We start from the raw sequence: 16,759 nt of genomic DNA on the forward strand, positions 1-16,759 counted from the left end.
ACTATCAGCATAAGCCAAGGTTAGAACAAATAACCACTTTGGAATTTCAGATAAATCATAGGCCTTTCCTACCATGGTGTGTAAAATCCACATGTGAAGCAGTTAAAAAAATGGAAAAGAAATAAAGTGTAATTCGCCATTCATACTGAAGGAGATTTTAAGGTTGAACATAGGTATAGGTTTGTAGATACAGACATGTATGTATATGTGTCTGTGTATCATGCATAACTTTATGTAGTTGCAAATATCTGTAATAGAAAAGCTGGGAAATAATTGTGATTGAATATTTAGCCTATCAGCCAACATTTATTAAGTTCTAATAATAACGCTGTGTCAAAGAAAAGAACTATCCTCCATCCTGAATGAAGTAAAACATAATAAGCCATGGCACCAAACAAACAAAAAAATCTTTCAGAGTTTCCACTTTTATTTACCCACTTTTAATTAAATATTGAAGATGCTTTCCTTTAAATGTCAATATTCAAAATATATTTTAAAAATTTATTATCCTATTATTTCAGTTTTCATTAATTACTATTATTTGTTTTCTTTTTACCATTTTTAACTTAAAATTTAATTTCAGGATGCCTCTAGATTTGACAGATTTTTGTGGCCCACCTGAGAAATACAACACCTATTTCTGAACTGTGCCGAGGAAAAGATGATGCTATTGAAAATGAGGAAACCACCTGGAAAGTACTAAATTAGCATAAAAATAGTAAAATACATATATATCCTTTGAAGAGTGTGACACTAGTAAGATGTTTCCACTTTGTAAGACTGGCTAACAAACCTAATGATTTAACAATGAAAGAATCGTTTCCATACAACTTCCTTTAAAGTATGTATTTTTTTCTTTCACCAATTAAAATAATTTTATATTTTTTCATCTTATTACAAAAAGATAAAACGTACTACCAATTTTCATGTTATTAACAAAAACTTAAGCAAACTATTTAACCTCCCTGGGCTGTGCTCTAGTTCTCTGATTTAACATGAGAGTAGTAATAGTATCTACTTAATAGAATTGTTGGGATGATCAAAGTTCATAATGTTTAAAATTACGAGAAGGCACTAAATAAATGGTGGATATGGCCAAGTGCGGTGGCTCACGCCTGTAATCCCAACACTTTGGGAGGCCGGGGCGGGCGGATCACCTGAGCTCAGGAGTTCGCCACCAGCGTGCCCAACATAGTGAAACCCTGTCTCTACTAAAATACAAAAAATTAGCCAGGCGTGGCGGCGTGCGCCTATAGTCCCAGCTACTTGGGAGGCTAAGCTGGAGAATCACTTGAACCCAGGAGACGAAGGTTGCAGTGAGCTGAGATCGTGCCGCTACCCTCCAACCTGGTCGACAGAGCGAGACTCCATCTCAAAAAATAAAAATTAAAAAAAAGATGAATATTTTTAATTATTTAAATTTAACAGGAACGTACATGCACGTGCACATATGCACACACACACACACATACCCCAGCAACTATGCCTGATCATCCACTAAGCAAACCATACAAGATTATTACCCCGGAAGTTAATTGTGTGAGAGGAATGAATACGTTTGCGAATGGCCTCTAGTGTATTCCTTGTAACTTTCAGAAGAGCATCCATGTTCTGATGGTTGAAATGAGAGAGTAATTCGCAGGCTTCTTCCCCTAACATCTCAGTTTCTTTCTTTTTCCTCGTGACTGTCGTCAAAAGCAGGGCATTGGCCCTGGCATTAATAGATGATGTCAAGGTGTCAAAATTTCCTTCTTCTCTTTTTGCTGTTACAAGATGAAAGAGATAGAGATAGAGATAAGTTAGATGGATGGATGGATAGATAGACAGATAGATAGACAGATAGATAGATAGAATCATCTGTTGCAATTAAAGGATAAATTACATGCAAGTTTAGTATCACTTAAACATCACACTTCTTAGGAAGTGAGGACATCAAAAAGTAGGAGGAAATCAGGAACCAGAGGGATTGATGGAAGCATCTCCTTCTCAATACAAGAAAACAGCCAACAGGAGAGGCAGGAGCTATGGCTGGAAAAGCTACACTGGCCCCCAAGGACCTGGGTTCTGGTGCTACCTCCCACCAATAACCCTAAAACTTTGGGGGGATAATTTCCCTTCTTCACATCCACATCTCTCTGTTCTCCTCTGTCCTGCAAAAGGTGCACTCAGTCTAGAGGCTCTCCAAGGGGAATTCCAGTCAATAATCCATCCAACTCTATTGATAAGGTAAAATAAAACACCCACCCACACATAAATGCAAAGAAAGCTAACCAGGGCCAATGCAAAGTGCATGTTTGCAAAGTTTAACCAAAAGTAGTAGGAATTAACAACATAGAGTCACTAAAATATGCTCAGGGCCATAATTTCAGATTTATACATATCATTAGAAAATCGAGAGGATGTTTCTAGAAGTATGAAATTAATTGCTATGTAGAAAATGCAGTTTTAGTTGTTAGTAAATGTCATAGAAAAACAAGACCCTTTCATTACCCCATCTCTTACCTGAACTTTCATTTTTGTAATTAACACTATTCTCATTGGATATTTTTTCACTTTCTTCTTTAGATAAAACTTCCACATCCAGCAACATATTTACAAGCTCATTGACTGCCTCCTCCACTAATGAGCTTTTAAAATGTAGTATTTGTGCACCATTTACACAAAGATCCTAACCAAAAAAAAAAAAAAAGATAGCACAGTGGTATATGGTTTATCTAGCTTTTGAGAGCACAGAAACAGTGGTAGCAATGCTGTGGCTCAGCCTCCAGGTGAGATTTCAGCCCCAGTGATGCTTGGCCACATCCTTCACAATAGCACAGGCCAGGTGTCCTCTAAAGGAATGTGTTTAGGACAAGAGAACCCACTGGATCAGTGTAGATGGACCAAAATTACAGGCACTTCTCCACCAGTAGAGAAAATATCTTCAAAAGCCATCAGCAGCCTCTCTACTCGTCACATTTCCTTCATATCACATAAATCGGATCCAGCCACCCTTCTTTCTCTCCTTGTTTTTGCCAACAAACCATAGTCTCCCCTCATTAATTTCAAAGACACTACCCACCCTTCTAACTATATTGTACATTTCTCAAGAATGGATTTAATAAATATAAACTAACATGATTTGAGGCATGGTGATCATTTCTGGAGGAGATTAGGTAGACAGATAGTTATAGATGGATGATATAGACAGAATCAGTGATTTACCACCTGGTTGGAAAGTAAGCCCATGAAACAACAGACTGTCAGTTAGGCACAGTGTCCAGCTCCATTCCAAGTTCCAGCATTATACATCTTTAAACTTACACGGCTTGAAAACTAGGATTCAAATCCTTGCTCTGCATGATCCTGAAAATTCTTTTCAGTCTCAATTCCCTCATATGTATAATGGTGATATAGTAGAACTCACTGTAGTTTTTGCAAGTATTCCATAAAATAAATGCAAGTAAAATACTAAGAGCAGTGCCTGGCATAAAGTAAGCACACAAGAAGTGCTTGTTATTATTATTGGTTGGAAAATCACAAACATCCACAGGACCTAAATATTTGCAAAGGTTAGTCAACCCATTCCATGTAAACTAACTCCTCAATTCTCTGAGAGAACATTAATATTTTTTAAAGTCTGAATCTTAAGTCCTCTGACTCTACCTTGGAGAGAAACACACATGTGGTCTCCATTTTCAGGGCCAGCTCTCACAGGGAATCCTCAATTAACTTGCAGCTCTTTCAGTCCTCTCAGTAACACAAGCACGTGTTTGAGATCATAAAATTCCTTTGTATTGAGGGTTCTAGAAGATGAGATTGATAACCTCTCAAAGACTAATAGAGTTCCAACAACGTTGTTTACATCTCTTAACTCTTTCTCTCTGTGAGAAGGCATAACCATAAAAATGTAAATAGCATAGAAATTAACAAAGCAGAATATAAACGCAATGAGGAAAAAGAAGTAATAAATAGACTCATTAAAATATCCCCCAGGACAAATAAAATAAATGAAAGATGCTGCCTCCACTTATCCTGCTTCATTTCAACAACTAACCTCCATGATGACACCCAAAAGCTGAAACCCACCAAAAGGGCCTTTCTTTCAATCCTGAGTGGTGTCCTCCTTGAATAATCAGCATGGGGCTCCACCATTTCCTCATTCCCATGATGCTTTAGCTTTGGCAAACCAGGAACCTACTAGACGCCATGTCTTCTCAAGGTCTCTTCACCCTTACTCCCTGGTTCATGCCCTCTCCTAACATGATTTCACACTTCAACCATTGTTTTGCTAATATCCTTTACTCCATCACTCTCTCAACCTTCCACTGACCCACCCAGGAGACGCCCAACCCAAATGAACCAGGTGACCTACCCTCTCCACCGGCACACATAGGTCATGGTGAGGCAGAAGCTTGGCACTGGGAATTCATGGTCCCCAAACTCAAACTGGCCCCTAATGCTACTCGGGAATCATTCTACATGACTATAGCCACCTCCCTCTACCAAGCTCCATAATAGCTGTGTCTTCAAATCCCTGTGTCCTCAAATCGTTACACCATCCTTCCTCATCATACTCAAAGAATGACCTTGATTTCTACAGCACAAAGGAAATGGAGGTCATGACACGGGGACTGAAACAACTCCCACTGCCCTCATGCAGAAGACAAATCGGCCTCCATCATGAGCCCCTTTTCCTCTTGTTTTGGTGAATGCAATCATTCTCCTTTTATTCGAGGTTAACTCCACAACCTGAGTTCTGAATCACAGCTTCTCTGGCTTCCTCAGAAACCAAGCCTACCCCTTTCTTCCTCTCTACTAATTTTCCACCTGAGCATACGAACACCCAATGTACTTCAACTCAACACCTTTCTCCAGCTACAACATGCTTCCACCTCAGGGCCTTTGCACATGCTATTCTCTCTGCCTGGCATGTTCTTCCACTAAAATGTTCACATAGCTTGCACTCTCACTCCCTCCCTTCAAATCTAACCGTGGAAGTCATCAGTGATCATGAACATAAAATCACAACTTTCTGTCAGGTACTCCTTTTCTCCATCATCCTTTTCATTTTTCTCCATAATTGAATTATGAATTCAAATAAACAAACTCAAGAGAAATGATTTACTAATACCTATATTGGTAATCAAAAATGCAAACTCAAATTGGGTTCCACGATTTTGCTACTTAAAGTAAAAGTAGTAAACTATAATAAAACAGTGTTTGTTGGAAGTGAAATTGGTAGTACTGCCTTGCTGGTGGCATTGTAAGCTGATAACATCCTTTTGAAAAGCAATTTGGCTACCAACATCAACAGCCATCCAATAAGGCCATACTCTCTGACACAATAATTTTATTTTGGGGAGGGAATAACATTAAAGGAGAAAATACATGATACATGCATATATTCACTGCAGCTCTTGACAAATTAGCAAAACTCTGGAAGCCATCTAAAGGTTCAGCAATAAGAAACTGGTAAGTAAATTACAGTATATCAACTCAACAGAATATTCCGAAGGCACCATTAAAAGGCTGCCTATGAAAGCCATGTAGCGACATGAAGAATATTTTGTGAGGAAATGTTAACTGGGAGAAAAAAGTACTATTCAAAACCTGATATATATGGAGTAGAGATCACAACTTTATTAAAAAGCTTAAAATGCATTAATATTATAATAATGATGGTATAATTGATTAAAAGGCTAGTTTCTTTCCATTTTTAAAATATTCTAAAACTTTCTTTTAAATTTAAATTTAAAACAAGTGTATTTTTATAAAACAATCATCAGAAAAGGGGTAAGACTAAAACCATGGAGGCAAGTGATTTTTCAGAGGAAGAGATAGTTTTTTAAATGATGAGGAAGAACAAGGGGATGGTTAGGGGTACCCACAGTTAGTGAATGTGAGGAGGAGGGACTAGAAATTTCTAACATGTAGACAGTAAGTTTTGAGTATAAAATGACTTAATATAACCTGCCATATATGCAGAAAGGGGTGAACACAGCCAGCCTGAAACTGCTCTCCTTAGAAAGTCCTGCTTGGGAGGTGGTCCCTTGGCCGGCGTCTGGAAGCTTGGATTTTGGGAGGGTTCCCCCTGTTGCCCTGCTGATAAAGATAGTTTGCTGTGCCTAAACTGCTTGTGCAAACAATGTAGTTTATGCTGAACACCTGATTCCTTCTGGGAGTCTGGAATTCTGGTCCATGCTAAGCAGAGTGTGTGACCAGACCCAGTAAGAACCTTGGGCCCTGAGTCTCTAATAGGTTTCCCTGGGCAGAAACATTGCACAGAGGGGACGGTGAGCTCCGGGCGAGCCTCACAGGAGGGAGACAGCATGAAAAAGCCTGGACAGGGACTCCCCAGACACCGCCTGTCTTTGTTCCTTACGATCCGGCTGCATCTCTTAACTACGTCAGGGCAGTGCAACTACGTGCTGAGTTCCGTGAGTCCTCCTAGTGGGGGTGGTCTTGGAGACCCCAGCACATCATATTAAAATCATAATCAAGGAGTCCTTATCCTCAAGATGCCCACTGGGAATATTGTAAATGATGCTAACGTGACATGCCTGAAGGGGCACTTCATGGAGCACTGCTCCCAGGAGCTTACTCCTGGCACAGGGAAGAAAGTATCCTATTTGCAAATGTGTTGGAGAAATAATGAGCTACGAAAAGTTAAATGAAGGGCTGGGCGCAGTGGCTCACGCCTGTAATCCCAGTACTTTGGGAGGCCGAGGCAGGCAGGTTGCCTGAGCTCAGGAGTTAGAGACCAGCCTGGGCAACACGATGAAACCCCATCTCTACTAAAATACAAAAAATTAGGCAGGCGTGGCAGCGTGTGCCTGTAGTCCCAGCTACTCGGGAAGCTGAGGTAGGAGAATTGCTTCAACCCGGGAGTCAGAGGTTGCAGTGAGCTGAGATCACATCACTGCACTCCAGCCTGGACAACAGAGCAAGACTCCATCTCAAAAAAAAAAAAAAAAAAAAATGTTAAATGGAGATCTTCTGAGGGCCTTTATCTTAACATGTTAAAGTGTAGCGGATCTGTAAGCACAGTCTTTACCCTAAGCAGTTTGCACTCACTCCCTGCCTCTCTCAGGATTCCCAGCAATGGCTCCAGAATTGTGTGCTATAGAACACCAGTTTGGGAAACCCCCCCTCAACAAAAATGTTTAAAGAAGAAATTTTGTCTAGAAGCTGTTCAAAACAATTGTTTCATTAATTAACCCTAGCTTATGAGAAGCACTTCTGCAAGATAGCTCTATCCTTCATTAAAAAATGGAAAAATTCCAAGTGTGTTCTATGGCAATTTCTCTCCTACTGATCTGAAATGATGTGTTCCCCATAGCTAAGTGACCGCTTACTTAGATACATTTCTCTTCACTGGCAAATTATTGTCAGAAGATTCCATGTCTGAATCACTTCTATCGCAGAGCACTGCAAGCAGAGAAAAAAATCTAACTTATAACTTCAAAAAAGTGACCTTTATAGGAAAATGAATCACCAAAAACCTTAAACAAAAAAAATCAAGGTTTTAATGACCTTTGTCATTTGGAGAAACTCTTCACAGGTTAGTGGCTCTTCCTGGGGAAGCTGACAAAGAGGCGTGCTGCTCATTTCTTCTAGAATGGCATCAATGCGGAACTCAATCAAATCACTGACCCTGTCAAGCAGCAACTCCAGGTCCTCTTCGGGAAAAAATAGAAGTAAATAAAAGAGATTAAGTAAAGCATTTTGTTTTTTAAAAAAATCAACACTTGATTAAATGACAGTAGTAAAATCAGCTTTAAAGATTCTCAGTTACGTATGTTCCCCAGATCCCCACTGATTCACACTTGGTTGTCGCTAATAAAATATCCAAGTTGTTAACTTTCTAATACTAATACTCTGTAGGGAGAATGGAAAGTCTATCTTGGTAGCACCTTCTAATTTGATTATGATAATTCTTATTATAAAGTTTTTATACATTTTATAAATGCCTCCTTAGGGACTTTTAGCCAATTTCCTTATGTTTTATTTCCTGGGGCCATCGTTCCTTCTCTGTAACCAGTTTCTGAGCTCCTGCCTGCCTAACTCTCACTCATACTTAAAGATCCGGCTCAAGTGCATTTCCCCACAGAGGCTCTGGGTGAATCCATGTGCATTGGAGTGGTCCCTCCTCCTGTAAAACCACAGATGGAGCATCCTTCCATCTCTGCGGATTGTCTACCCATGTGTCTTATCTTCTTTAGAATTCATATTTTTTATCCTTACATCTTCAATATTTAACCCGGTGCCTATTCCACAAGAAGTATTCAACAGATTTGACTAAAGTGAAAGTTCCCTATTTTTTCTTTCACTGTAAATATCATAGGGTACATTTTTTTAGTTGTGCTGAAGTAATATTGAATGCTAAGTTCAATGGATGCAAAGGCCAACTCTGAAGCAAACTAACAACAACTGCACATCAAAAGTAGGAATGATTACTAATGGATATCCATCTAAGGGTAATACATTTTTCAACAGATACCATACAGTAAAATTTCTCTTTTTCTAATACTCCTTTCTCCTGGGAAATAAAGCTGAAATTGAATACAGGAAAGTCAACGTTACATACCAACGCTGTATCGGAGATGTAAACACCTCCTTAAATAAATACCTTTATTTCCTAAAGAATAAAAGCCTAAAAGTTTTCTATTTTTTCTAAGCTAATTATTAAAGAGGCTACTCAAGATACCAAATAGTTCTGCCTGGTAAATTGATTCAATACTAAAAGAGAGCCAACACTTTCATTTAAGTATGTGTGAGCAATAAAATTCTCTACTCTTTCTAACAGACTGCTTCTTCATCTTTAAGGACATCTGTGTTAAGCTGAAAAAAATAGTCCCCAAGGATGTCCACATCCTAATCTCCTGTGAATGTTACCTTATATGGCAAAAGGGATTTTGCAGATGTGATCAAGTTAGGGATTATGTAATGCGGAGAGTGTCCCAGATTATCTATACTCTCTTAAATGCATGATGCAAATGACCACCTGTAAGTAGGATTGGCTTACTAATCCAATTAAAATCCAACTGCACTTGAGATTTTACATAGTTTTCTCTCAAAGAAACTTCATCTTTGTTCTATTTCAGTTCCTTAAATTACAAAAAGAAAAACATAATAGAAAACAAGAACAAGAAGTTTCTCTAGAAACTAGTTCCTTGTCTCCAGCTAGCAATCTAATAAAACATCCAAATTGTTAATACTTTAATACTAGTGTTCTAAAGGAAGGATATTACTAAAGTCTATCTTGGTCGCCTGTTCTAATTTGATTATGATAACTCATTATCATGTTTTTATACATTTCATAAGTGCCTCCTTAGGAAATTTTAGCCAGTTTCCTCTTGTTTTATTTCCTGGGGAGGCGTATTTTGGAAGAAATATTAATTTAGAGCAAGGAAATCGGGTTCTAAACTCATTATTATTTCTTACATCTATGTAACATTAAAAGCCATTTAGCATCTCTGGCTTGATATTCATTCATATTCAAAAACTCCATTATCATTTGTCTTTGAGTCCAGCTCCCAATCTATAACGCATAACAAAGGTGAGGTATGGGCTGAATCATAATTTCTCACTCTACTCCCCTCCAACCCAGTACTTCTCAAATATTCTTAAATATAAAGTACCTGGCTATTTAAATAGCTGGACCTTCTGAACCCTAAGTTTTTTGGAAAGTACGGTGAAAATCTACTGATAAGACAAGCTCTTGACAATTTACATTATAAATGGACTAGGTACTATGTTAACAGCCATAAATTCCAGAACAAGAGAGAGACCTGAGGGGTGGAGTTGGGGGAGAGAGAGAGAGAATAAAAGGAGGCATCACGAGAGCTATCTAAAAGGGAAGCCCAGGAAGGGGTATCCAGAAATAAGGTAATGGGCTTGAGGGGTAGGAACAGGGTTACAGTGATAAAGAAATGAAGAGAGACTAAGTATATAAAATTATTGCTATTATGAATCTGCAAGTATATGGATGTCTCCTACACACCCAGCTGAGAATAACACAAAAGAAGTATAAATGTAAACAGCCTGGATTTAATTATTTCACATTGTATTCATAAATCGTAACACCATTTTGTATCCCATCAATTTTTCCCCACGCAACTCCTTCTTCACAGAATCCATAAATCTATACAATTATAAATTATCAATTTACAATAAAAAAAGAAAAAAAAATTAAACAGCCTGATATTCAGGTCCTTTGTAGTCTGTTTGAGGAGAAAGATGAAACTGTACTAAACCATTAGAAGACAACCAAAATATCAAGTCTCTGGTCCCAAATATAAATCCAACAGGAGGTCACAGGAGGAAGCGGTCACAGGAGGTAGAGTAATCAGAGTAGCCTTCTAGGGGCAAGACTTACTCTGGGCTATAAGAGTGGGGAGGACTGGGCCATGCAGAGGAGAGGGTGTAAGACACTGGCTAGGAGAGGACAATAGCAATGTCTAAGTCTTTCTGAGAAAAAAAAAAAAAAAAAAAAAAACCATTACCATGTTCCAAACTGTGCTACACTGTCTGCCACAGAGGATCTGTAAGGTGTTAATGTGTCCTCCTGGAAGGCAGCCAAGGAATTCTGGGAAATGCCACAAGCAAAAGGCCGCTTTTGGAGACCTACTAGACACTGGCATGTTACAGGCTCTGAAAAGTCGTCCAGCAAAGAAACCTGTCCAACTGCTCCTCTTGGATTTCCCAGACATATTTGAGCCCTTCTTTGCAACATACCCGTACACATTCCAGAAAAGCGCATTTTATGGAATATACTACCTTACATATATTTTAGACTATTATATCTCTTTTTAAGGAAAATTGTGTTTGTTTAAATTTTTCCCGTTTATCCTGTTGTTCAGCACTGTACTCTATCCAAATCTCCACATCTTTCAAATCAAGCTCTCAAAATACACTAACCTATTTATATAAAAAGCTGAATAACTCTAAAGATACTTTAAATCCTAATGTCCAAAAATACAAATAAATGAAAATATGTGGTTAATCTCTGGGGATAAAATTAAATAGTGAATATTTATAGTTTCCAGGAAATTACTGAATTCGCATGTTTTGGAACACTTCCTTATGAAACAGCTTAAGAATAACACTCCCCATTTCATTATTTATATCTCCATATTGATAAGAAATTATTCAACAGATGTTAGGAACTCAGCCTTTAGAATTCAGAAATACTAATTATTCAGGCAGACTTACTTATCTTTGCAAAAGTGTTTTCTAAATAAGCCTCAATATTCAGTGATGTCCAGGTCAGTGCAGCCAAGCCAGGTTGGAGAGCTTCATCCACTTTGGCCAAGTGAGGGACAATCAATTGCTCAATGGCAGCAGGTATTTTTGACTTCACTCTCTGATATTCAGCTAGCATCATCTGCAATGAAATTGGGGTTAAGTAATCAATTAATATCTCACTTCTAATGTCTGTTAATATCTCATGTCTCATACAAAATGACTACTTTTATTTAGGGTTAAACTGTAGGGCTCTAATAGAATGGCAGGTAGAGTAGCCAAAACAATAAAAAGAAAAGAAGACAAGGACTCTCTCCATAAATACAAATTCCTAATCCAAAAAAATACAACTGAAGATGAACAAGAATTTAAGACTAACAGTGTCTCACCTCCTACACAGCCTAAAAAGGGAGAAAATCTAAGGCCAAGTAATTTTTCTAAACCATGCAGAAACACGGGAATGGCACCTTCACCTGCTCATCACCAGGCTTGTTTGTTCCCCTTTGTACACTGATACGACATGCGTGCTGCTCCTCTGGGGACCTCTTGCAGACTACACCCATCACCCAAAACATGTGGGTCGCCAGAGGTCTACCTCAGCCCTTTGCTAGGATTATAGGCCAAATCTTGTTGCCAAGACCCAAAGCACACCGGGAACCAGTATTGATCTCAACTAGTGTCACGGCTTTGAATTTCATCCAGATGCCAGACACAAACACGTTTACATCTCCAGCCCAGATCTCACTCCTGAAAGTCTAGATTCACAAATGGCAGCAGCCTCCCAAAGTTTCCACATCAATATATAGCAGACATTTCAAACTTAATAAGTCCCAAACTGAAAGTCTGTTCTTTTCCCAAAACCTCTTCCCAGTGCATCCTCCAACTCAGCTGATAGTGACTTTATCCTTCCAGTCCACAGGTCAAAACCCAGAGTCATCCTTGATTCCTCTTTCACTCACACACACACAGGTAATCCATTAGGATATCTTGTTTGCTGTCTAAACTGTACCTAGACTTATTGGGAGGGTGAATGGAAGCAGGGAGACAATGGTAGATCATCCCAATAATTTAGGTAGGAGCCAATGATGGCAGTAACTGTAAATGTGGAAAGCAAGTCAGATCCTGCTTCCACACACCCTCCCAATAAGTCTAGGTACAGTTTAGCAGCAAAAATGATCCCTTCAAAATGAGAATTCAGATCATGTTACTCCTCTGCTCACATGGTTACATAGCCTCCCATTTAATTCAGGGCTACAAACCTTTATACAAAGGACTTGGATAGATGCTTGTTCTATAAAGATCTACCTGATTTTGTCCCATTACTTCTCTGATCTCATCTCCAACCACTCTTTCCCTCTCTTACCTGCACTTGCCTGACTGTCTTCCTTTCTGGTCCTGAGCCTCAGGGCCTTTGCACCTCCTTCAAATAAGTACTCAAATGATACTTTCTCAATTATACCTGTCCTGACTACCTGTTTAAGATTATAAACCACCACCAAAACCACTCACACATTTTATCCCCCTTTTTTGTCCATAATAACTATCACTTTATTACAATAGACTATATTAATTTGCCTACTTACAGTGTTCATTTTCTGTTTTACCCAATTAGACTATAAGTTCTACAAGGACAAGAATTTTGTCTGCTTTGTCCAGTGAGCCTGAACCAGTGCCTGGCACATAGGAGATAATAAATCAATATCTATCTAATTAGTTGTTATCAGAAGGATTTTTCATCTGAAATGGGCATTCTCATCTTTCACTGAAAGGTACATAATGTCAAACTGTGTCAGTATTATTTACATAATGTCAAACTGTCAATATTTTGTTCATATGTAACCATGTCAATATTAATAATCATTAATTATAAGAAACTAATTTTAATGTGCCCCATAAATACAGTTGGTATTAAGATCATATATGTGCATGTTGGTTTTACCTTGATAATAGATGAATGTTTTCCAAACTGTTTTGCCTAGAGTACTAGGTCAAAGAGATTCTATAAGAAAAAATGTCCCTTTGATAGATAAATTTTGAAAATGCTGCATACAATATCTCCCCTCTTGGGTGGTCACAGCTAATATTAATGATTCTTAGAAACCTGCTTAAGGAAGTAAGAAGCCTTGCAAGGCTTTGAAAATTTTGTTAAACACAGTATTTCCCAAATGGACCTCATAATCCTTTCCTCATATAATGTTTTTCCACAATTTCTATAAGATTCTTTCAATGTCCATAAAAGCCACTTTAGAAAAGTCTAAATTTTCTGGTTCTATTAGCAGCTACTTACATATTTCCTGAAACTTGTATCCACTGCTTGTTTTTTTTCAATGTCCACCAGTTATTCTATCTGGAAGCAGTTCTTAGAATCTGCTTCTAGCAGGCATTCTACTTCCCACCTTTAATCCCAGAAGGGATTACTCAACTGCTTTGACAAAAGAGAAACCCAGGCTTAGAAGGTGAAGTCATTTACCCAAAGATAATGATTTGAATCCAGATTAAATTGGCTTCAGAACTTATATTTGTAACTATTAGCCTGTACTTGGTCTTCTCTTTCTAGTTAAACTGTCTTCCAAGGAACAGATAAAGAAACAAATTCTCAGCTACTTTGGCATATCTGCAAAAGCCTGAAAGCTCTGTCAAATATTCAGCACAATAATTCTCCAACACTTCAGATGGTCACCTAAACCTGCCAATAGATCTGCTTTGACCAGCTACTCAGGTTGAGCAGAAACTTTTAACTCTCAACCTCCAAGATAATAAGTGTTAACGAGATGATAATTTACTCCCTTGAATTGTCATTTAAAACATTCTTTGATCCTCTTCCCTTCATGGGGGAGGGGGGACCACATCCCCTTTTTTTGAATCTGGGTAGGTTTACAGTCCAACAGAGTACAACAGAGATGATGCTGTGAGACACCTGAGGCTATTATAAAGACCATGTGGCTTCTTTATTGTTCACTGTAGTGCTTGTTCTTGAAACCCTGAGCTGCCATATAAGACATTCTACTAGCCAGAGGCCTCCATACTGGAAGGCCATGTATAGATGTGCCTGTTCACAGTCCCACTGGAGTGTACCTTCCAGCTTTCCTCAGGAAAGAAACAGAAACTAGAAGAACCCTTCTTGGACCTTACAGATTGAACATCTGCCAGCTGAATACCAATAAACAACCTTTGTCAACAATACATGGAACAGAAGAATCACCTATCCAAGCCCCACTCAAGTTCTTTACCCATAAAGTCATGATATAATGATACGGTTATTGTAAACCCTACAACGTGCTTACAAGTGTTTGTTGCCTGAAACAGACAACTGAAACAACAACTCTGCAAATACAATTAAATTATCAGTAATTCCATAATCTTATAATTATAGTTTCTTAGTAAAAATATGATTTTCTTTATGAATATGTAAATTGACTAAGTGAGTTTCCTAATGTGAAAGAGTCTAAAAGGGAATCTCAACATGCTGACTGGTATTTTATGAGTCTACATTTGAGGAATGTCTGTCCATTGCCAATACAACTTTTTAATATGACAGGAAGTGGTGGGAAGACGATGGACTACAAGTCTGGGTTCCGGTCTTACTTCTGCCACTTTGTAGCTATGAGACCTTTGCTAAATCTTTTAACTTCTCTAAGCCACAGTTTTGTCATCTATGAAATAAAATAATAGTATTCTGTCCTACTTACCTAACGTGGTGGTAGAAAAGATCAAATGAAATAATGAGCATGAAAATGGCTTTAAATGTAAAGTACAGTGCAAGTGCATGGGCTTAGTATTGTCACGTGATGTTAACCACTATGAAATTTTAACAATGGTTTCCATGTTGTCAGATTCCATGGCCGCATCTCTGATCTCACCTTTTTCATCCCCTGGGTAGCAGCATTTGTCACTGGTGACCAGTCCCTCTCTCAGTAGCCTTTTCATACCCTTGGCTTCCTTTTTTTGTTGTTTTTTGTTTGTTTTTTGAGACGGATCTCACTCTGTCACCCAGGCTGGAGTGCAGTGGTGCAATCTCAGCTCACTGCAACCTCCACCTCTAGGTTCAAGAGATTCTCCTGCCTCGGCCTCCCAAGTTGCTGAGATTACAGGCACATGCCAACATGTTCAGCTAATTTTTGTATTTTTAATAGAGACAGGGTTTCACCACATTGGCCAGGCTGGTCTCAAACTCCTGACCTCAGGTGATCTGCCAGTCCCAGCCTCCCAAAGTGCTGGGATTACAGGCATGAGCCACCGTGCCCGGCCATCCTTGGTCTCCTTGACACTTGGTTTCTTCCCAGCTCAAAGGTCAATCCTCTGTTTTATTTGCACATCTGTCTTCTTCTTTCAGATCTGTTAATACTGGAACAACCCAGTGCTTGGCCCAGTGGCCCTCCATTCTTCTCTGTCTGTATTCTCTCCCCTAAGAGATCTCATCCAGGACAATGACATTAAATAACAATGATATTCTGATAACTCTCAGAAGTATGCCTCCCACTTTGGCTTCTCCACTGAACTCCAGACTTACGTATCCAACTGCATGGACAACATTGACACTTGGCTGTCTAAAAACTATCTTGTACTTAAATGGGAACTACTGATTCCCTCCTGCTGCTCCAAATACACTAGTTTCAGTTTTGGCCATCTCCATAACTTGAACTTACAGTCAGGGCCCCTGCATAGTATTGTGCAAGTTATGAAGAATGCAACCTACACAGCACTCTATGGCACCCCTGCTTTAATTCATGGAATTGCTCACACCAAAAGCACAGGTATTATTCTCGAGTTCTCTCATAACCTGACTGTTGTCATAACTCTAAGTTCTCCAAACAAGTCTGCTGCCATCCTAGTTCAAGCTCTCATCTTCATCCTGGGCCAGTGCAACACTTCACAAACGGGCTTCCCGCTGATACCCCTTGTCCCCCTTAACATCCATTTTCCACCCAGCAGTAAGAATAACTTTTAGGCCGGGCGCGGTGGCTCACGCCTGTAATCCCAGCACTTTGGGAGGCCGAGGCGGGTGGATCACGAGGTCAGGAGATCGAGACCATCCTGGCTAACACGGTGAAACCCCGTCTCTACTAAAAATACAAAAAATTAGCCGGGCGTGGTAGCGGGCGCCTGTAGTCCCAGCTACTCGGGAGGCTGAGGCAGGAGAATGGCGTGAACCCGGGAGGCGGAGCTTGCAGTGAGCCGAGATCGCGCCACTGCACTCCAGCCTGGGCGACAGAGCGAGACTCCGTCTCAAAAAAAAAAAAAAAAAAAAAAAAAAAGAATAACTTTTATTATAAAAAGAGATCGTGCCTTTTTCAGTGGCTCGAAATCCTCCAATGGTTTCCTGGTACACTCAAAATAAAACCCAAGCTTCTCATCTTGGCCTGCAAGACCTGTAACGGCCTGGCCCCAGCCAACTCTGCAGCTGCACCCCATGGCACTGTCCCCTCAGTCACTCCATTCATCCTGGCCACTTTCTGCTCCTTGAATATGACACATCACCATATTTTTTTATAAGACATTCCAGAGCTAGCCAAGAATGGGGGGAAAAAATAAA

The 16,759-nt window shown here is 39.3% G+C and overlaps 1 protein-coding gene across 3 annotated transcripts in view; it reads right to left on the minus strand.

The window, feature by feature from the left end:
* DNAH5 (dynein axonemal heavy chain 5) overlaps positions 1-16,759 on the minus strand; it is a 327,271-nt gene that overhangs the window by 193,686 nt on the left and 116,826 nt on the right. For all 3 annotated transcript variants that reach the window (XM_016952957.4, XM_016952956.4, XM_054684178.2), the window contains exons 16-19: positions 11,197-11,368; positions 7,516-7,661; positions 2,503-2,668; positions 1,524-1,763 (exon numbers count right to left, since the gene is read on the minus strand). In XM_016952957.4, coding sequence (XP_016808446.4) covers positions 1,524-1,763; positions 2,503-2,668; positions 7,516-7,661; positions 11,197-11,368 — 724 coding nt within the window. The remainder of the gene's footprint in view (positions 1-1,523; positions 1,764-2,502; positions 2,669-7,515; positions 7,662-11,196; positions 11,369-16,759) is intronic.

This window comes from Pan troglodytes, chromosome 4 (assembly GCF_028858775.2).
Source record: "Pan troglodytes isolate AG18354 chromosome 4, NHGRI_mPanTro3-v2.0_pri, whole genome shotgun sequence".
NCBI lineage: Eukaryota > Metazoa > Chordata > Mammalia > Primates > Hominidae > Pan > Pan troglodytes.